We start from the raw sequence: 22,848 nt of genomic DNA on the forward strand, positions 1-22,848 counted from the left end.
TTCCAGTAGTTTGCCTTTGGCGAAGCATCAGTAGCTCTTGTTAAACATGCCTACTTTCCTCAGTCCCTGGGGTCCCTCTTTGCCACAAGTAAGCCTGGTGCTTTATTCTGGCCCTGTGTGCTGGCTGAGGTGTCTTAAACAACACAATTAGGGTGATCTTACTGTTGCTGGCTCAGAGGTTTTGCTATGCAAATAGCTAAGAGGAGTGCCACGGAGGTTGGGGTAGCAATGTGTGTGAACACACGGTGGGCAGACAAGCCTGCATTTGGATTTCCCACTGCCACTGTAGTGAGTTTTGTCTGTGCCCTGCCCTTTCTACTGATGGTCTCCAGCCTCACTTTCCTGTTCTTCCACTCCACTTCTGCAGTGGCTTTCTGCTCTGCCACCAATGTTGATGGGTGGGGTTGTGGCCCCAGGCTGTGGTGTGGTGTGATTGCACACAAAGACAGCTGCCTTCAGGGGTCTGCAGAAGGCTGCAGGCACAGTCACCTTTCCTGTTAACTTGTGACTCTTGATTCCAACTGCTTGCATAGGGATGAATGCCTTTGAATGCCTTTTTGATTAGTTTTTTTGTTTGGTTTTTTTTTTTGTGTGATTGTCACAGCATTTTTAGTGCCCACAAGTTACTTGTCCTTTTAGGTACACAAATATATATATATATATACACATTTGACTTATTGATAGATGTGCAATTCTCTTCAGAGAAAAATTGAAAAATTAAAGTGCCTAATACTAGAAATAAATTTTATGGCGTTTTTAGGCAAAAGACTTGCATTTGTCTTCTGACTAAATCTAATTACAGGGTTGATACTGAGGCACACTACAGACACTAGCATTTTTGTGTCTTTCATAGTTGCATAGTGCATTTCATTAGCCTGGCAAGATTAAACTGTTCTTCTCATTATTTCATTTACAGTCTGCTTGTGTTAAGTTGAATTGAGGTCACAGTAGGTAAAATGTAAGGAAATGGAATCCATATGGTGAAATTATGGCTCTTTTATTTAGGATTTTAATGTATATTACTACTCAAAAGCGAACAGGTTTAAGTAATTCCAGTGAAATGAACAAAGTAAAAAGTGTATCAAAATACATAGAATTTAAATTACAAGCTCTTTATTTAAGAAAATAGGATAAAGGTGGCAAAGGAACCCTTGACACTTTACAATTTGTTTTCTCATGAGCTAATCTCAGAAGGAAAGCTTGTTTGAATGCACAATGTTGTTTTGAATGCTTCAAGTGTTCAAAAAATAGTTGTGTTTTTTGGGTTTTTTTTTAGCTCACATGAAAATGTCATTCTTGTTGTAAACATATGTAAAACTAAATAAACCTTCCAACCAGAGGCAATACCAGTGTAGCCTTCTAAAAGCTGCCTTGAAGTTTGTCATGCTAATGTGTTTGGACTAAGCACGTGGAGATAGTATGGCCTGTAAGTAAAAGAAGTTTTTTGTAATTGTTATTCACTGCCTCTTCAGAGTGCTTCTTTAGACTTGTGACTTTTTTGGGAACTTAGATTGAGGGTTTATTAGTAAATAGTGAGTATGAGTAAAGAGTAGTGAAGAGTGCTAAGGTCAACTGTCTTAGTTGACCTAAAAGGTTAAGGTCATAGAAAGGAACTAGGGTTTTAATGGTGTCTTTTGAGCACTTGGATCTTGGGAGAACCTGTTGTGCCTTGAACCGACCAGCTAGCAAAGTATGCAAAGACAAACAGTTACAAATTTTTTTAAGCAATTGCACCAAGTATGCAGGAGATGGTGAGACCAGCAGTTAAATGTTGGTAGAAATGGTTGAGCAACAAGCTGATACATTCCATGTTTGTAATCATAGATGGCAACACTTTCAGCTAAATGAAAATAGTTGGGTTTTCATATTCTTCCTTCAATTCCATTACTTTGTCTCCTTGTTCTTCCAAACGCACTGAAGAATTATAATGAAGTTAAGCTAAAATGAAACATTATTTTTCTGCACAGGGTTAAATGACCCTACTAGGAAAGAGATGTCCATGCTCTAGTATCACCATACAGCAAGGTAACACCAGAACTACTTGGTATTTTTTAGTGTTTACCTCTACTAAAGTCTCATGTGATGGTACTGTAGAAAGTGAGAGGTTTAAAAGCAGAATACAGGATGTGTATACCTATAAGCAGAAGATTGAATACTGAACTTCCTGGCAGCATGTAGTCACTTGCTCAATGCCCAAGCCATCTTGTGTATGTGTTAAATGAGACTTTTTCTGAACTTTGTGGGGATGGAAGTATCTTGAGACATGTCTGAGGAGTCCTACAGACTTTTGCCAGTGTCTGGCTGAAATGAAGTGGTTTTGACACTTGGCTCCAGGAGCATGAAATGTGGTTGCTGTTGCATCACTGTCCCCTTGTATGATAGTCCCAAGGCCCATGTATTGCAATAGTGCTCAGTATCCGTAAATGGATGTGGCTGGCCTTGTGGTGGCAGATGCATAAGACTGAAATAAGATCTTTATCGAGGAAATGGGAGGAGGAGCAGGAGGACTCGGGAAAGTGAATGCACAGGAATGAGGCTCTCTGGGAAAGCTCAGGGGAAAGACTGGTTTTAGCATACATTTTTAATTTTACATCAGGATGTCTGTTACTGGATGTCTGTGTTCAACTCTCCCATGCTAATGGTGCATGTTTGCTTTCCCTGTTTGTGCGGTGTCTGGCAGAGAGACACAGTCCAGAACAGTGGCCCTGGAGATCCTGTGTGACACACAATTTGTGAGAGAGGATAATATCTATCTGCTGGCCAGAAGATGCATTTGTAATTTTGTTTGAAAGCATGAGCCTGCATGCTTTGACAATGAAATAACTAGATTAGGAGAGATACAGCCATTTTTAAGAGACAGAATAATTCAGTGTTGGAAACATTTGAAAAGTTATATACTGAAGATCCCCACTCTTTAATTAAGTGTTTTAGTCTACTCTCTCATGTGAATCTGCCCTCCAAGTTCACAGCTGTTGGAGGTTTTTTAGTCCTTGCAGTGTCTGCCTTTGTTTAGAGCCCTTCCTTGGAGCAAATGTTCAGGGAATGGACTGAATACCCCTAACTAAAGACAGAAAAAGGTTCAGGCCATCTGGTCTCATTGCTGTGACACACATGCCAGTTGCTTTCAATTGTACCTTTTGACAGAAGTAGTCTATAGAAAGCTGTTTTCATCAGGGCCTTATATTTTTTGTCCAAAGACAAACAACTTCCAGAATAACAATAGACCTGTATGTACAAAGTACCTTAATAACAGAACACCTGTAGTAGGTGTTTGGTGCTGTAAAGCCATTTTTTCATAGTAGCCTGTTGAATTATCTCTGTTCACATAGTTATGGTTGACACACTTGACTGCATATTTAATCAACTGCTACGTTAGATACCTGCAAGCTGATATTGGGAGTGGAAGCCGGGGGGGGTAAACTCCATCTGCTCGTGGCTTTGAGGAGTGCTTTTCTAATATCTGTACATGTATCTTTTCCCTGTATTTTGCAGCTTCCTGGCAGAGCTCTGAGCTCCTGTTGTGTTGCAATGGGGACAGCTCAGGGTGCAGTGAGCCTGCCTCAGAGCATTGCCAACTCCTGCTCCATGTACAGGGCTTGGCTGGTGTTGTGTTGGTGCAGTGGACAGCATAAGAAATGCCAAACTAGGAGCAATCATGGAGTTGAACTGTCCAAGGCGGGTACTCATGGGGTGCTAGGTACCTGAGAGAACAAATTTTACTAGGAATAAAAAGAAAGCACAAGAGATGAATTTATTGGCCTCTTTCAAACCAGAGCAAGATTGCTGTATGTTCTCATATAACGTAAGGTTTTAAGTCACTGTGACCATCTAAAATGCAGCTAGCTTCCTCTTGAAATTACAGCACTGAATTGTGATGACAAACACTTAAGGTCCTCACAGTACAGGGAGACATAAATGGGATGCTGTCTAGAGCGTGTTGCACTGGGCTCAGCTATGACTGGGACTAGCTATGGCCAGCAAACTGTCATTCAGAAGTTTTTGTGCAAGAAAGGCTCCCTAGCCTTTGCTTTTGTTATAGTATATCTCTGTTAAGTACTTTTGACTGTACTAATACTGGACAGGGGGTATGAGCTGGGGAGGAGGAGACAGGAAGGTGTCAGGGGGAGGTATACAGAATTTGCAGAATTTCTTGCCAGTGGACTGAAACACTGCCTTGCTTACTGTGTGGCTCAGACAGCAGACAGCTGAGACTGCCAACTATGGTTTAGCTAATGTTTAATTCAAATACTCTGGTGAAAAACTTTTATCCCAGCATTTTACAGTATTTACTCCTGTATCTTTCTTCCCCCTCGCCCACCACCTTGACTTTACAAACTCTGTTCTATCACCATAAGAGGATTTTGTTCTCTCTATCATCTGTTATGTCTTGTCCATTGAAATTCCCTGTTGTGGTGCCAAAAGAGCTCTCTTCCTCATTGCTCGCATCTTGTGTTTCATGGGAAAAAGTCTCTAGTGGCAGGAAATTGAGGGGGATTGGCCCTGGGAAATAAAAGCTTCTGTTCCTTTCTTTGCCTTCTTCAGTGTAAGGAGTCCTTTGGTATGTCTGTGGCAAATGCCTTATTAAAGAGTCTGCCTGCTAAAAGCAGCCACGTGCTGTTCTTGAACTGCTGCAGATAGTCATATGTACGAGAAAATGAATGACTAGGAAACCTTAAGTGCTGTTGTAGGTTTTCCAGCTTCCGTTTTTTCAAGATAGGAAAAATTCTTTGGTAAATGGTTATACTGGAATAACTTAAGGATTATGCCTCATAAAATGATCCATAAATTTGTATTCAGAAATTGTAACAAATGTTACTTTTCCTAGCATGCTCTTTTGTTACATATTACAGAAATTTTAAGTTTAGCATCATTTAAAAGTACAATCCATGGATCCATGGACTAATGTGCAAACTGTTGCAAGTTAGATCTGTGAAACATCTCCTAGTTAATGTAAATTCAAACAAACTACTGTGACCAGCAGGTCAAGGGAGGTGATTATCCTCGCTCCTCTCCAGCCACATAACAGCCCATCTGGAGTCGGGCATCCAGCTTTGGGGACCCCAGCATAAGAAGGATGCTGATCTGTTAAAATGAGTCCGGAGGAGGAGGCCACAAAAATGTTCAGAAGGCTGAAACCTCTGTCCTATGAGGAAAAACTGAGAAAGTTGTGGTTGATGTGCCTGGAGAAGAGAAGGCTCTGGGACACTTATTGTGGCCTAGAAGAAAGATGGAAAGGTGCTTTTTTATAAGTGTATGTAGTGATAGGACAAGGGGGGATGGCTTCAAATTGAAAGAGGATAGATTTAGATTAGACATTAGGAAGAAATTCTCTAAGGGTGGTAAGGTGCTGAAACTGTGATTAGATTACCAGTAAACTCAGTATCAATATAAATTATCTCTAAATATAATATAAATTATTATACTATGAGGATGAACTCTGAACTGGATGACATTTACAGAGACAGTACTTGTTTTTAAAATTCTTGTGCGAAGTGACCACATCTCTGTGAACCTGAAGTTTTGGTTGTATTTCCAGATTCTGTTAGTAAGGTCATGGTTCCAGTGGCTTTTTTGCACTTGAGCTGATTGCTAGTTTCAGTAATAATATTGCATCTTCAGACATGGGGTCTCTATTTCCAAAAACTTGCTCAAATCTAGAAATTTTCACGTTGTCTATTAATGCTGAGTCTGACTTCGTAAATCCTGCAGGCACTGTGTAGTCTGTAGGTACATGGAGCACCTTGGGTTGAGTTGTCAGCTCTGTGGTCAGCAACTTGCATGGCTCCAAGAATTTGACAACAATTGGAGTGGCTATCTTGGATCAGAGAACATCAGAAACTTTTTGCAACTCATAACCAGACCCCAAACATCAATTAGTCCTAGATACTGCCTACATAGGACAATTTTAGAATGAGGAGGGTGCATGTAAGTGCAATGTGTCAGTTGATGGAAGATGACCAAGTCTTCAATTTAGGAAAATTCCTTGGAAAACACTTTTGTGCTAAATATGTTGAATATACATATGTAGGAAGCTGCTAGTAAACATTTCGTTACATCTGTTGAATCAATTGTGGGAAGAATTAGAAAGATGGTGCACCATAACTGAGTACCAGAATAAATCTCTCATGTGTGGCAATTAAAGCTTTAGTGCTGCTCTCTGTTCCTTGTGTTTGATACATGGAATGTATGAAAGATTTAGTGCTTTTTTCATGAAGAAGTGTCTATGAGTGAACTTGGCAACTTAGCACATTTTGTCTACTGACTCTTGGCTAACAGTTGTCTTGTTGGTTGTCTGGATGCACTCTTAACATTCCCTCTTCAAGGGACTATTTTAGATTTTTCCTCTCAATTTGAAATTAAGTTACATAAGTAATGAATTTAATTGTAAGGTGTTGTTTAGATGCCTTTTTTCCCCTCTGTGTAGCTTTCATGTAGGGTGTGCCTTGTTCTATGGCATTTGGATCTTCTCAGCTGGAACATTTTGTGTCAGGATCTTGCTTGGTAGAGGTCCTCAGGTGAAGCCCAGCCCTGATTACTCTGCCACATAACACCCTTTATTGCAGAACTCTTTCTTTGTGAGCTGAGCATTATCAAAAAAGTTACTGATATAGCAGAAATATGTTTATTCTTTCATCAATCTTCCTAGTCTTCTGACTAATACTTGCTCTGTTAAGCAGAAAGACTGAGCTTTTTGTCTCCAAACCAAACTTGTTTGTGTGTTGAACTTGGTGTGGCTGGCTTGATGGATGCTCTCAGAATGTTTGAAGAAAGATGTACGCAGGGTTCTAGTCAAAGACTGACGCCCTTGCAAAAATCTATTATTATAGACTAGACTTTAAGAACCCAAGTCTTCAAAGTAATTGCCTCTGCAGCTCAGTCCTGAGGCCACCTTTATCCTGCAGGTTGTCATTTCTATTTCTAAAGCTGTGTCTGCAACCACTCTTGATGTGATAGCACAGTTGCTTTGAAGCCAGTGTCTGCTGGAGGGTAAGTGTGTAATCAGACTTATTGGAAGCTGGTGTTGTAAGGGACTCCTCCCAGGATTAGCACTGTAGGTGCTGGCGCTCCCTGTGCTCTGTATTTTTAGTGCTCAGATATTCAGCCCAGAAATTTAAGCTGCTTTGGACCTGACAGGAAAGAAGTCTGATTTCCAACTTGTGAGCTGCTGATACCTCCTCTAGAAAGGAACTGGGTTTTCTACTTCTTGATGTCTACAAGTTACTTATTTTTGAACCTTGCCCTTTCCTTTCATTGTTACAGTGTTTGCTAAGCAGAACAACTATTACAATTCCACAATATCTGTTGGTGCCTTCATCCACTCTCTGAATCAATGTTTGCAAATAATTTTAATGGGGGATTTGAGGTTGACCAGGGCTGCTTGATCTGGGATGTCTTTGTTGGGGATGGAAGGCACCCATGAATGTGCACATCTAGGACTAGATCGTAAAGCATTAGTGTTACTCAGGTTTATTTGTAGATACTTAGCAAATGGGTCATGTGGATTTCCTTCACCTGTCGTCAGACAAGCTGCCTTTTTTCTGATTTGCTTATGGCCGTGTTCAGCTGTCTTTGGAGGGCAGGAGTAAACAATCATTTAACAAGGTACAAGGAACCTTGTTGGTTCATTGGACAATGGGAATTGTCGTGGGGGATGAAGGTTTGGCCTGGTGTTGACTGTCCCATCCCAGCTGACGGGACCATCAGCCAACTAGGACAATCAGCTGGCTCTTCTGACAGCACACACAGCTGGGAGAGCTTTTGAAAAGAGACCCTTGATCTTGGTGTTGCAAACAATAAAACAATATATTTTCAGCTTCAGTGTGGTGGCTCATCAGTACTTTTCCCTTGCTCTGGGGAGTCAGGAGCCCTCTGCAGTACAGGTGCTATGTCATGGAGCTGGGAGCAGCCTGTCTGGTTGTGCTGATGGTGGTGAGGGCAGGAGCAGTACCAGAGCAGCCTCCACGGCCAGTTTGCCAGGCACAGTGTTTTACCATCTGCACCCCATGTTTGCCTCCAAACGAATGTTTTGGTTCATGGCAAGTGATATCCTGATTATAGTATCTGAGGGCTCATTTTAGAGTGAGTCATGTGTATTGGAGCTACCAGACTTAAAAGAAACTCTGAGAAAGACATGTATTTGTTTGATCGGTGTATGAAACATCTGGGTAATTAGGAAGAGCAATCTTAAAAGCAAAGGAAGATTAGAGATATCAACTCCCATGTGGTCATTAAAACTTAAACTACAAAGCTTGAAGCAGCTATACAAGACCTTAACAAATGTATGGCAGCATCAGTCCAAAATGTGGGTGAGTAATTTCTTTTGTGTCCCCAGTAAATGCATGTGAGATAATTTCTCTGGCCTTTTTTTCAATTTATCTTTTTTTTATTTTTTAAATACTGCTTTCAAGGTATGCAAGTACTTGCAAAGCCTGTAGTCCTGCTGTTTTTAAGTGCCTTTTACTTGAGTTGCCTGTATCCATTACCAGAAAGTGTTTATCCACTACTTAAAGCAATTGTCAGGGAAAAGCTGAGAACCTGCTCGTGGCTTGCAGAAGTCTGTGTGGGAATGGAATTAACAGAGCATGTCACAGTGCATTTCAGGAGAAGCAGGGTCTTTGTTTTTTTTACTGAGGATGTGTCATGATGTTCTCAGCTAACCGGCTTGTGGGCTGCCACAGAAAGCAGCTAGCCCAGCCCTGCATTTCCGTCCTCTCCCTAGCGCCTGCACCGTTGTGCCTGCAAGTGGCTCAGATCAGGGGGCCAATCCTCCCAGAAACAGGTCTCTTTAGCAAGAGCTGCCCCTTGTTCTGGCTCACTCATGCAGCCACTGGGTGCCAGCTATGGCATGAGAGGTGATGTGAGCATGTGGCTGAAAACATGAAAGAATGTAGAACCACATTTTTCACAGAATCATCAAGGTTGTAAAATGCTTTCAAGATGATCTAGTCCAACACTCAGCTTAGTACAGATAGGGTGTCATTTTGGTAACTGACTTATACTGAAGGCTGTTTACAAAACTCTCACCTGCTGTGGCTGAAATTCATCTAGAAGTCAGCACTACAGTATGCTCCTTCAGACTCACTGCTAGAAACATTTGGAAGAATTGGAGAGATGCTCACAGAGGGCACTCTCTGTACAAGCAGAGAAAGACCAGTCACTGAGTAGAAGCTGTAAATAACTGGGGTAATTTCCACCTGGAGATGTGCACAGACATCCTTAATGGTCTGGGAATGTTTTTATGGGAGGTGATGAGGTTGCAGCAGTAAGTAGGAGAAACCACAGATGGTTCATTTGATTTACAACCCTCATCACCTCCATCAGTGGGAGGCAGCTCAGCATGTTGCAGTCTCATGGGTTCCTGAAGTTGCAGCCAATTCCTGCGTTGTCCTTGAGATACCTCTCCAATGTGTTGCCTTTGTCTCTATTGTTGAGGATCTGCTTAGCATGGGGCTGTTCCACCTGCTTCTTGCCTTGAGCTTCCTCATGAACATCCTCAAACTCCTCTGAGGAAGTGTAAGCTGAAGCTCTGCTGGCTCCCAGCTACAGGCCCCCATGGTTGCGTGCTCCATCCTGTCCCCAAACCAGGCAATGACCTCAGAGCAATACATGCTTGGTCTTAAAGAAGTGGAACTTGAGGACTTCACTGTAGAGAGAACAGAATGCTTTTGGTGACCTAGACATCTTTATGCAACACACTATAAAATGCTTCTTTTAAAGAGAGGTGATAACTATTTTAATTTCCCTTCCTCAGTAATTCACCCAGGTTCCAAGTAAAATTCCTGTAAAAATCACCCTGACTCATGTGTAACTTGGCGTATGGGTTTCTGTTTGCAGCTATTGTGGATGATGAAAGGCTTTCCGCAGAGGAAATGGATGAGAGGAGGCGTCAGAATATTGCTTATGAGTATCTGTGCCACTTAGAAGAAGCAAAAAGGTAAGTAAATGAAAGCACACTTATTTCTGGCCTTTAAATGCACACGTTCAGGCCTGTTATGTTCTTGAGCATCATAATTTTTGATTCAACATCTTGAACTACTTGGATTAACTGAATGTCTGAGTATCATAGCGCTCAGAATGAGAAACTAATGCCCAATATGAAAAATTTGATTTAAAGAAAGATTTAGAAATAATCAAGGTAACTTTCTGAATCAAGTCACCACCTGGCTGGTTTTCGGTCCATTTTCACCGAAAGTAGGCGCTGGATACTAAAACACAAGGCTGTAGTTTTGTGGGAATCTGAGTCAGGCTTATGTGACTAACTGAGGAAAGTATTTTGCTCCTGGCTCTGTGGCTGTGCTCTCTTCTCGGCGCTACTGCTTGTGGAGTGACTCAGGTTGCTAAGATGGCAGAAAATCACCTGGGCTCTTACGGGTTTAATGATTGATATCATCTGAGTGTTACAATGGTAAGTGCAGGCAGAGCAATAAGATAAGATGGACTCTGCTCTTGCTTCAGTTGTTACTGGTCAGCAGTACTCACCTCTTGAAGCAACAGCCTGTGATGAAATACTAATTTGAAAGTGCACACAATTTTGATCACCTTTGTGCAAATGTACTGTGCCATGCTCACTTCATTCTCAAAACAAATATTCAACAACATTTTCATAATTAGAGAGCAGGGAAACAGGGTACAGTATGCTTGTGCTTTTGAAGTAGCTTCAAGTGCTGCAATTACTGCATATGGAAAAGCATATTTTATATTCTGTCTGATCAGACTTTTTCAAAGATGCCTATTATACTGGTGTTATTGTTATTGGCACCACTGGTAGTGTCCTGCTTCTGCTCTGTGTTTATTGATGATGGTGTTTTTAGTTATAAACCATATTTGGATGACTTTCCTATGAATTTCTATTGAGAAAAGAAAACTTGAACTGTGATTAATAGTGCAAGCTGTGAAGATGAAGCATAGAATCTCAGTAATGGAGTAAACCAGTGTATTTCAGTCAGTAATCTACTATTAAATTGTGTTCTGGGCCTTGATTCCGCAGTTTCCCTCTCAATAACTGCCAAAGGTTTTGTCCTAGGGGGCACTGTTATAAAAATCAGCCACTCTTACTTTCACTTCATTGTTCCATTTGGTGTAGCAAACATTGCCTCCTTTGCTCTTTCTTCCTCTTTCTCCTGCAGGGGTTCCCTGTTCAGATGTCTAAGATGGCAAGTGTGTTCCTGCTGCCAGGGAGGAGTGAGCTGCTCGGCATGCTCCGGCTGCCCCCATGGTGCAGTTGCAAGAGATTGCCCTCAGTCAGATGAGTCAGCTTGCTATGCTGACAAGGAATTCTTAGCTCTTTTGTTGAATTAGTTTTCTGTGGTTTAGTGAGCTGACTGGTCTGATCAAGGGGTCAGAGGAGAAGCTGTGCAGGCAGGAGGAAGGGGATGGGGTGTAGCTGCACATTAGAGAGAGGGAAGGGAGCAGGTTTCACTTGTGTAGATGCTAGATCAAGTCTACCATCTCAGGTAACCTCAGTGAGTCAAGGTTTGATCTCATGCAAGGTTTCTCCTTGGTATGTTGCAACTCACCTACCTGCTGCCTTATGGCATCTAGTCTCCAAATTCAACCTTTTCTCTTCTGCTGCTATTCTGCCTACTTTTTCTTCCTGGTTCTCTTCGACCTTCCCCTTTCCCAAGGCTACTTGTCACTTTGAACTCAAGTCCTCTAGTTAATTTGAAGCAGCGCTCTTGATATTTCACAAGAAAATGTGAAGTTATTTTTACAACTAATAGCTTAAATTAGCATCTGCTATGAGTAACCACCTCCCCTTCCTTGCATTTATTTTCATGGAGATTCTTGCCATTAGCAGCTTTCTAGATGAAGCATTCCTTTTTAGCTCTGCAGTCCACAATGGGATTTCATATCCAGGCCAATTACTCCCAGGGTTGTTAGTTACCTGGAAGCTTTTCTGGATCTGTGTTTGGAAAATCAGAATATACAAGTACTGTTCAATGGTTATTACTTCATAAGGTGGGGATGAGTTCAGTGTAAGGAGCGTTGTACATCCCTTATCAAGGGATTGGGCTGTCATAGATGGAGCTGATGTGGCAGTATGATTCTGCTGGATGTCCTCTGCCTCAGTGCAATGGTCCCATTGCTCATTAGGAAGGAAGGGGTGATCATGCAGGCTGTGGTGAAGGCCCTGGGAGTGCTTCTAGGTAGAGAACTGCTGTAAGAAAAAAAAAGAATGTGAGGGGAAACTTCTCCCTTCACAGAGAACCATTGAGGTAATTTTGTTGTACCATGAGACTGCCCCACAACACTCTTACTACTGTGAAAAAACCCAGCAGCAAACAGATCCAAAAATCTTGCACAAACAAGTAGAAATGCCTGTGTCTCATTGCTGTGTAGCCCCTACCCCTGCTTTCCCAGGAGGCGACTAATGCTGTCCAGGGAGGCTGAGCTAGTGCCAGGCCCAGGCTCGGATGTCAAAGGTGCATGCCCACATTTTTCCCAGCCCCAGTCTGGTGAAATGGGAAACATAAGAAAGTTCTGCGTCACTCCTCACTGCATGGTTATTCACTCTGCATGCTTGATTAGGGATGAAACGTGCTGATGTGCAGTCTTTGTCTGTGCCCGCATGATTGTAGCATTTTCACTGTCACTACAGAGCCTGAACAAAACTGGGGACTCTGGAAACTGAGAGAGAGCAACAGGGTCATAATTCAGATGAGACTAGCTGGGGAGACTTGAGTGTAGGCTTCTTCCACAGCACGTGGTGGGTCCTGCCCTTCAGCTGCGTTGGGAGAGCACTTTCACAGGAAACATTCCCAGGGGAGGGGTATCTGTGACTTTTGCTGCTGTTGGACAGAGAGGTCCCAGCTGTGTGCTCTCCAGCTCTGGAGCAGTACCCATGGGATGTGCAGGCCCTCTTCCCCTGCTGCACACTTGCAGCACAGGGTGTGAGTCAGAGCAGGCAGGATGGTGCCTACAGCCCCAGGTGCAGCAAGTGGTTGTGAAACCACCCAGAGCTGTGCCTGCTGCCTGCTTGCTCACAGCAGTACCCTCCTGGGTGAATCTGGGGAGCGGGAGCTGCCTTTATGACACATTTAATCTTTCTCCTGAGGGCTTGGAGAGGACTTTTTAATATTTGTAACACTGTGGATATCAATGACAATACTGAGTGGGCAAGGTGAGTTTTTCCAGTTGGCAGCTGTCAAAAAGACAGCAAATACTATTTTAGGTAATCAGCTGTGTGCAAATACAATGTGCTTTGGTCCATATTGGAGAATAATAAATACTGAAATTAACAATAAATAACAAAAGTTCAGGCAGAACATGACTGGGACAGCACTATGTCAGGAGGCATATTTTCTTTCTCACTGTATTTGTAACATAAACATTATTTTATAGCAGCTCTGCATTTTGAAATTCCAGAATTAATTAAACAGGTGAAGAATGTGTGCTTTCAGCTGCTTTTCAGATCACTGTTTGCATACTTAATTCCTGTAGCCCAGCTTTAATAAAAACTTGGCAAGTTCAACATGAAAAAAGAGTCCTGTCACTGGTAGCTGATGCTTCTGCAAATGCCTTCTGAGCTAGGCACAGTATCTGTTACACCTATACAACATAGGAAATTGGTTTTGAAACACAATGAGGTGGCTTCTAATATCTGCAGAGGTCAGTATAGTTTGATAGGGTATTACATTTGATATTGAGGAAAAAAACCTTTTTTTTTTTTTTCTATTGAGGAAAAAACCTTTTTTTTTTTTCTATTAGATTGCTGAGCCCCTTTCTTCCTAAAATTGCAGGTTTTGCTTGCTGGTATATATTGTTTGATTTATTATTTTTGCCTTTAAAGAAAGTCTCTTGCATACTGAACAAGAAACCAAACAGAAGCAAAAAATTGGTAACATCCCATGTCCTTGAACTTTTGAGGAGAAAAATATCAAGAATATACAACTAGGAGTAGAGATTTTCACACTTTAAGAAATGCAGCTGTGGATGCCACTAATAGAAGCCTTCCAGACGTTACCCTGGCATATATCCAGTATAATTTGGAAAATCATACTAGTAAATAGGAAACGTCTAAGGTGGGCATGAACAGCTGAATCACAAGCCCTCATGTCTTCTAGAATTATGTGAGTTTTAGCAGGTGCATGCCCACATTTTTCCCAGCCCCAGTCTGGTGAAAGTGATATTTACTGCAGCATCCTCCTTGCCAAAGGAAATACCTAGCCCATCAAATTCTGGCTTGGGTTTGGCTTTTGCTGTTGCTTGTCTCTTTGCAGATGTGTAATTATTCCACTGTAAAGATAATACAGATTTGAAGGACTTAAACTGTGATTGAAGCTTTGGCATACAAAGCAAATCAAATTTTCACTAAATGTGTTGTGGCTGGCTAGCCTTACAATCATTCATAGTTAAGTAGATACTGTTTCTCTTGGCTTTCTAGAAATTATACCTTTTTATGATTGAATTTGAACCATGGAACTCCTCATTTTACTAGCCTTGAAATGGACAATTCCATATGAAATGGAATACACTTTGTTTCATCAAGCACATTCTGCAATTTCATAACCAGAGCAGCCCAGAACATTTCTTTACTTGCCCAGCTGTTCAGAAAGGCAATAAGTTGTGTAAAACACTGAAGCTTTAGCTTCAGTATTAGGACAATAAAGATCCAGTAAAAGAAAACTATCCAGGAAATTTCTTTTTGAGAAGTCCTTTCTTTTTAAATGTTGAAAAAGTAAATTCTCATTCTTCTGCAACTTCTTTTCAATGGAAAAACAAATTATCTGGTTTTGTTTCCAAAACCTGCCTCTTTCATAATGCTGGTTTTTGTTAATTGGTGTGCAATGGCTAGTTGCAGTATCAGTCGATGATATGACAGTAAGGAACTGCTGAATGTAAATGTACATGCAGTTTTATGAGCTTAAAAGGTGCTGAGGTGCTTTCTTGGCTTTGGTTAAAGCCAAAAGTTTTTCAGTATCATAGCACAACAGAAAGCTCAAGTTGCCAGCACTGTGGGACCATGGAGGGGTAGCTAAGGGGATCACTGTTTCTGGGGAAGTTAACAGCATCCTGCAAAAGCTTGGTGTACTACAAGTGAAGTCTGCCAGGTTTCATGTTACTGTTTCTCCAGGCATGAGAATTATGGCAACAGTTCAGCCCTGGCAGGTCATGAGTGAATTAATGCTACTCAAATACTTTCAGACTACAGGAAATACTTAAATATCTGTGCCCTTAGTAAATATAAAATATTGTAATCTAGCTGTAAAACTACCTAATATTAGACAAAATATTAAAATATTTCTTAGTAACATGTTTCATATGGGTTTGTCAGAAAATTCTTATGGAATTGGTAGTCTACTGTCATGTAAATGATGAACTTTTCTTTTTCTCCCCACCTCTGCCTGCTTTAAGCCAAATAAAGTACTAGTGGCTGGCAGCACCTCTGTAAATGTCAAATGTTTGAAATTAGGGTGTGTCATGAGGTGAAATTCTATTAAGAAACATTGCTGTGTTATACCTATTGCTGAAGTATCTTGGTCCTTGCAGAAGTACTGATCAACAAGTATACTTGCTATTTCACATCTTGGTCCTCAGCATGCTTACCTAGACTGCCAGATATTGGTAGAACAGTGTTGTGGAGAGTTTTGTTTTGGAGAGTTATACAATTGTATGGATAAGCCAGAATTTTTGTGTTCAGGTGTGATGTCAGTGATATCAATCAATTCAATAATTGCTTGGATAATGATATTTGCATATGAAAAATCTTGATGGTGAGATCTAAAGGCGAGAGAAACCTTTTGTGCTAGTTTCTGTACAGGATGCATTGACCTGCTTACTGGCATGTTGAGGTAACATGTACTGGGTCATTGCTCAGTGTGTATGGATGTGGAATAATGATGCTGAGTAATGATGGATGTGACCTTTGTTTTTGTAGACTGAACCATATGGCTCTTGTCCCATAGCACGCACGGAAGCTAACAATATAGTCCCTTCAGAGCCAGTAAGTTCTCTTTCTCAAAGTTTTCCACCTTTCTTTTAGGCACTACAGTCTTGTAGAAGAATTAACAGTTTGGTTTTTTTAATAGAAGACTGACAAATCTGTAGCTAGTTCATGCTCTGCTGCCCATGTATTGATGTTTGTAGGCTCAGGTTCACCCAGAGAGCACACAGCATTTTCATTTCTCCTTCACTTTCCCTTCTACATCTTGGACTATCTCTGGTGCAACTAGAAAGCTTCTTTGACTTTATACTCCACTTACAAGACTACACAATTGTCAATTCAAAGTGATGGCTTCATTCTGCACCCTGGTTAGCTCCTAGCTAATATTAAGCATGACCTGAGGTGGCCTCACCAAGGTATCAGTAGTGGCTGAGTTGTTAAATTGCCATGGGGAGCACACAAAGGAGTAAGGACACTGGCAGGGGTGCTTGTACATCACCAAGCCAAAACTATCTCTAAAACTGCTAAAAGAAAGCTTGGGGATGAGATGTGTAGTGAGGAACAGAGCTGTGGGAATTAGAGGTAGCAGAGGTACTTGGGGTTTGCACCTTGCCTAAGAGAGTCATATGAAGCTGCTGTTGGGAAGGATCTGTGATAGCACCCATGGGAAGGAAGGACATTTTTTGTTTAGTGTTGAAGAGCTTCTTAAATGTTGCTCTTGACTTTTGCTAAGTCCTTCTGCACTGTGTCCTATTTACCTGAGAGCAGCCAAGGCCTTTGTTTCTCTGTGTGCTAATGACAGCATGTGTGGCAGTGCTTGTGTGCTGTGCCCATGCCACCTGCACTGGACTGCAGGCTGCGATGGTTGCATGCCATGCTGCTAGAGTAGCTGGCCAGAGAGCAGTGCTTTCTCCCTGGCACACATCCCATTGGAGTATATCCCTAGTGTAGCTAGGGATGTGTATCGAAAAGCTTTATGTCATCATCTGCCTGTTTGCTTTGGACCAGAAGAGGAAATTACCTGGACTGAAGGAATTTGCTTCTTAACAGCCCCTTTGCAGAAGTGTACTTTTCACATGTTGAGATCCTTCTTTCTCAATTTACTGTGTCCTGGAGAGCTGTTGATCTTTGGAAGAAGTGTTTGTTCAGGCTCTGGCAGAAAGTGTTGTGGGGAGTTATGAATAGTCCTTCATAGATGAGAAGAGATGGGGCAGCAGCTGTATGTGGTAACCTTTTTAACACTACTTTGTACTGACTCCTGCTGCTAGTGAGGTGCCCACAGGTGTGTATGGGATCTTACTGTATTGAATACAAGAAATGACTGTTCACAAGAAACATGCTGCTCTAGCAGGAGGCTTTTGCTATTACTTTATGGAGGCTAGAAATCCACATCTCTATGATTTAGCTACTGCTTTGAGACTGAAAGTGCTGAAATCAGTCCAATGAATGTTTAGATTTGCAAAAGAACAAATGTGCTGCTGTACCTCCAGCTCTGGATGGGATAAACAGCTCAAGGACTGGAGGGATCCATGCTCACTGAATGTATAGGTATGGCATTGCACCCAGCTTTTGCCTTCTAGGTACTGCAAGAGAGCAGTTTATAGAATAAGGTGATTTCTGAGGGATGTAGTCTGGGTTCCTTTGAAAATCACTTCTGTTGCAAATGTCTCAACAGTTCACTGTTCAGAGAAGGAGCACTCTGGCAGTTTGTATCTCATCTTTAAGAATGGAGTAATGCTGGAAACCGCCTTGTCTGTGGACGTTGCTCATCACAGACCACGTGAATCCTGTGCTAGTAGATAGAGCTCTTGCTCAACCAGTGCTCCCTACCATGAGATGAGTGGCAGTCCTCTGCAAGGGGTGCAGTTGCTTTTTAAAGCAACATGTGGTAAGATTTACAACTGGGCTGATTGGGTTGTGAGGTTGTATGCACTGTATGGTGCTTTGGATTGCTGTTGGTCTCAATGATTCATGTGCTTTAATAAAGATGACTTCATATTCACCTGTATTTAAAGTCAAGGCTCTCCTAAGAGGTAGAGTGTAGTAGTGTCCCAGATGAGACCAGAGCCTATATGGACTTCGTGGGAGCTTGGACATTTCTCACAGCACTTCTTGATGTTCTGGAACCACTGTCATTTGAGGCTGATAGTGTGACAGCTTCCTATAATTACTTTTTCTATTTTTGTTGCTAGATTTATATAGGCATCTGCAGACCCCTGTGTGTGGCTATGTAAACCCCTCAGATGCTTTCCACCTCACTCAGATTAGGGAGAGCTGTGAAAATGACTCTGTTCTTCAGAGTCTTCTCTGTTTCCCAGCTGCCCATGTTACTTTGAATTGCTTATGCACTTTCTGTAATGCACAGGAAAACAGGTTTCAGGGTAATCTCTTCAATCCCAGATTAAACACCAGAAGGGGGAAAGATGCTTTAAGCCAAACCATCCCCTTGAAAATTTAAGTGGTGTGCCTGTTTTTCAACTGAGTTGTGGAACTGGCATGCATTCTTGAATTAGTACAATTTAAAGTAATTCAGTTGAATGTTTTCTTTCAAATGCAAGGAAAAAAAAATTCTTGACAAGATTTTTGTTTTGTAGTTTCAAATCATATGAACTGGTTGGTGTCTCATATGAAGTGGTTGGTGCTATTAGATATCAATTCACAAATAGATGAAAAGCAAAAAACCAACTGTGGAGTTACCCCTTTTGTGAAAAGAGAAAAGGTAGCACAAATATTGCTGTAATCAGGTGCATGTGTTCAGAATTAGCCTTGTGTTACGCACAAAATAAAGAGGTGAGATACTGGTTATCTGTTTCAGCAGGGGCAGCAAGACATGGCCTCAAACATTTAATGTATTATACTGTTTCTACTATACAATAGCACCATTATTGACAGCTAAGGCATAAAACTGGTTTCAGAAGCAGAGACTGAGCTGCAAATTGGTTTTGAGCCTGATAGATTTCAGTCTGGGGGAAGCAAGTTCCATTCCTCTCAAGTGAATTGAAGGAGCTGCTCTTGAACTTGAAGTGCTGGGAAGTACTTCATACAGCTGGCTTCCGGTGTCTATAAATGCTAGGCAGGTTCTGCCTTGGAAGAAGACACCTCCACCATCTGCAAGTGTAGCAGCTCTACTAGCTTAAAGGGGAGAGAATCTTATAGGGTTGTTTGGTTGGGGTTTTTTTAAATTATTTAAGTTAAATTTATAAGCACTGACAAATGAGTTGTACTGTGGCATTGAGTACAGATTTATTCTGGTAGGATGATGGCTAATGGCATGTATAATTTTCCAGCTATCCAGAGGACAAACAGATAGACTGCCCCAGGACAGGAGTTCACAGATTGGCAGTTGTGAAGATGTATAATTCCTGCAAGGCAGGAGTACATTATTCACTTTGCAGCAAACACTTGAGCCTGTATTCTCTTCCTGGCTTTTATTGCTCCCATATGGGCTGTTGGTGATGTATTCACCCCAAAAGAGAAGTCATAAAGCTTGTCTGATAACTCGAGCCCTTCTATCAACAATAGCATGTTAACTATTTCTAAAACTCGCTTGCCATCAAAGCAGATGGATGCATTATAAAATTAGTTGCAGTAAGAGTGTAAGAGAAACTCTTGTAATGAATGGAAATGACTTAAACTCAATGCTTTTCATTACCCCTGTCATTCTGTTCTCTAGGAGGACCTCTTGTTGGAGGTCCAAAGGCAGAATTTGTCCACTAAGTCAATTAAAAACACAGTGATTCCTGCAGGCATGCATATCCCATTGCACAGAAATTGCCCTGCTGTGTTGTAGCTATGCCCAGGTCACTTGTGTTTTGTTTGCCAGTGGACAGAACAGAAGAAACTGTGGGAGCAAGGAAAGATGGGGAAATGGCTCATTGGAAATGTGCAAAAAGTATCCCAGATAGGAGGCATAAGATGGGAGGAATTTGTGGAGGGTGACTGCATGCAGGCTATGTATCCTTGCTGCTGCTTCTGGGGTGTGAGGCTGGGTGGGGTTATATGGAGGATGCTGTTGCATGCCAGTCACGTTTGCCCATAGGGCAACCTCTCAGTGGCCTTGGAGAAAGGTTCAAATCATCATAAATTACATTCTGTGGCAGGACTGTCTTTAAATCTTGGCTGTCAAACAGGCTGCTCTAAAATGGGTAAAAATCAAATTTCTATTTACACATTGTGCCAAACTCTCTCTCTCTGTTAAAGAAACAAAGCAATGAAATGATGTCGCACCAGTAGATGTTAAAAGCTGGAATGTATTTCTTTCCTGACAGTTTCCAAGTTGCAGATTGCATCCCCTCCCTTGCCATGATCCAAGGAAAGCGCAGTGTGCTTTATTCGAGTACATCTGCATTTGCCTGATGTACAGACCCGGTCATGTGGGATTTACTTTGCAGCATGTTTGGGGGAGTGCCAGGCCTTGGTCTGGCAGTCTCCTTGCTGGAACAGAGTTCAATGGGATTCGTGACTGAAGTTGGGTTTTAGGGCTTCCCATTTTTCTGTTTAACATCTACAGAATAGAGAAGTGTTGACTTGATCCACCCAGAAACGTTTGAGGCATACTATCTTCAACTGTTTTAAAAAACAACCATCAAAATTCCACTTAATGTTGAACATAAGCTATTGGCAGAGGGGAAAAAATTGCAGTTTGTTTTTCATTTTTTTTTCTCTGAAATACAGATGGCATTGAAACACATGTGTTTGCAAGTTTTTGAATTTTTAATAGTATGCTTTTACAGCATTTTTAAATAATTTGTTCATTTCACTTTTCCATTTTTTTCCCTTCCCACAAGAGCCCTGATCTAACCTTGTGATTAGTGTAATACTTAATACTGGGATGTCTACTGCCTATTCTGGGGAGAGCTTACACTTTATATAAAGTCAGTAAATGAGAGGTAAAGTATTGTATGGTATTGGTCTTTTTTTTTTTTTTAAATAAAGCTGGAGGTTATTTTAAATATTCCTGTTGCTTTCTGTCTTGGCAGAGAGAGACCTTGATCTGTCTTTCCTAAGTAAATATAGCTCTGCTCTGATTCCAATTTCAACATTTTCTCTACTTCCTCAGGGTCAAAGCGGTATCATGTGATGGTTAGTAGCACATACTGTTTTTCTAATTGAGAAGCAATAGAAGGGAACAAAATTAATCCTAGAAGTGTTATTTATTTGTGATCTTATTCACTCCTACTCTGTTGAGATCAAGGTAGGCGTATAGGGAGACTTCTTGTTTTTGTAACACCTTCTGTTTCTTTATTGTTGGAGAATAACATACGTGAGAAAAATGATTCCCGCTTAAGTTTTCAGTGCGTGAAACTCGCAGGGAGTAACTAGTTTGCTGTGGTGGTTACTGGCTGAGATTGCAATGGTATTTTTAATGTCAACAGCAAGTTTATTTCTTGGGAAATCATGAAGTCATAGAGTATCTTGAGTTGGAAGGGACCCACAAGGAACATCAAAGTCCAACTTCTGGCCTTGCACAGGATGGCCCCAAAAATCACACCACGTGCCTAAGACTGCCATTCAAATACTTTCTGTCAGGCTTGGTGTTCTGACCAGTATCTGGGGGAGCCTGTTCCAGTGCCCAACTACCCTACGGGTGAAGAACCTTATAATTATTATAATAATGATGAAGATGATAAAAATAGTGATGATGATAACAATAGTGATGATGATAGCAATAATGACTGCAATAAATAAAAAATCCCATGTTAATCAGCATTTTCAGACCTTTGTAAAAGTGTCTAACTAAAGTTTGAATTTTGCATTACAGTGTGAAAAAAGACTAGGAAAGCAGGGGTAACTGAAGGATTTAACAAGATTGACCTTTAATAACCCAAGATGCCAAGGAAGAGGCAAATAGACTGCAGCTGCTGAATTGAGACCTCCTCTGAAATCTGTAAAGGGCTCCTTATGTACTGAACATTCACTGGGGTCAGCAAAACTATTATTTGTACTTATTCTGCTTTCAGCAAATGAAGTAAAAATCTCTGTGTCTGCAAAAGATTATACTTTATGCATGTTTTTTGTTTGGATTCTGCCTTAGTGCAGAAAGAATTGGATCTGTACATCACTTTTACTTTCTTGTGGCTTGTCTTTAGATTTCAAAACCAAGGGCTGAACTCTGCCATTGCTTTACAGCAATATCCTAATAGCCTATATTCTAAAAGCATTGATACCTACACTGCTGTGCAGAATTTTCAGGAATGCATTAATTTCCAGCAAGTTCAAAGAGAAAACATGCATGCAATGCTTCTGATTTACATTGATGTCAAGATCAGTGAGTTTCAAAAGAAGTGTCTGTCTCAGGGCAGAGTTCACAGGGCTCCATGGTTATTATGTTTCTGTGCTGTCTGAGCTGGGTGTCACCAAAGGAATTGTATCTTCTCTGAAGATCCTGCTTAGCTGGTACTTTGATAACATGATCAGATTAATAATTAATGCTGAGTGTGCTGTGTGGCCTTTCATGTGATGCAAGATGTGAATAAGCAGGTGACTACTGAAAAATTTCCTCCAGTCTACAAAAGGCTTATGGTTCATCACCAAGAAAAAGGCATTTGTAGAATGTTTTGATTTTATCTGAGTCTTTTTCTCTTGTTTACAGGAATGGGAAGGATTGGGACTGAGAGGGAGTGTGAGGTTCATTTAGGAGTTTCCAAGAATAAGCAAATTTCTTTTAACACCTCTTTTTCCCCCCCTTCTCCCCCCCTTCTCCCCCCCTTCTCCCCCCCTTCTCCCCCCCTTTCCCCCCCCTTTCCCCACCCTTTCCCCACCCTTTTCCCACCCTTTCCCCACCCTTTTCCCACCCCTTTCCCACCCCTTTCCCACCCTTTCCCCCCCCTTTCCCCCCCTTTTCCCCCCCCTTTCCCCCCCTTCCCCCCCCTTTCCCCCCCTTTCCCCCCCCCCCCCCTCTTTCCCCCCCCTTTTTCCCCCCCCTTTTCCCCCCCTTTTTCCCCCCCTTTTTCCCCCCCTTTTTT

The 22,848-nt window shown here is 41.5% G+C and overlaps 1 protein-coding gene across 6 annotated transcripts in view; it reads left to right on the forward strand.

Moving 5' to 3' along the window:
• IQGAP2 (IQ motif containing GTPase activating protein 2) overlaps window positions 1-22,848 on the forward strand; it is a 124,810-nt gene that overhangs the window by 11,859 nt on the left and 90,103 nt on the right. For all 6 annotated transcript variants that reach the window (XM_014261058.2, XM_014261060.2, XM_014261061.2 and 3 more), the window contains exon 2: window positions 9,835-9,934. In XM_014261058.2, coding sequence (XP_014116533.1) covers window positions 9,835-9,934 — 100 coding nt within the window. The remainder of the gene's footprint in view (window positions 1-9,834; window positions 9,935-22,848) is intronic.

Source organism: Pseudopodoces humilis, chromosome 4 (assembly GCF_049639895.1).
Source record: "Pseudopodoces humilis isolate 2021_Gansu_Grassland_sample_001 chromosome 4, ASM4963989v1, whole genome shotgun sequence".
NCBI classification, from domain to species: Eukaryota; Metazoa; Chordata; class Aves; order Passeriformes; family Paridae; genus Pseudopodoces; species Pseudopodoces humilis.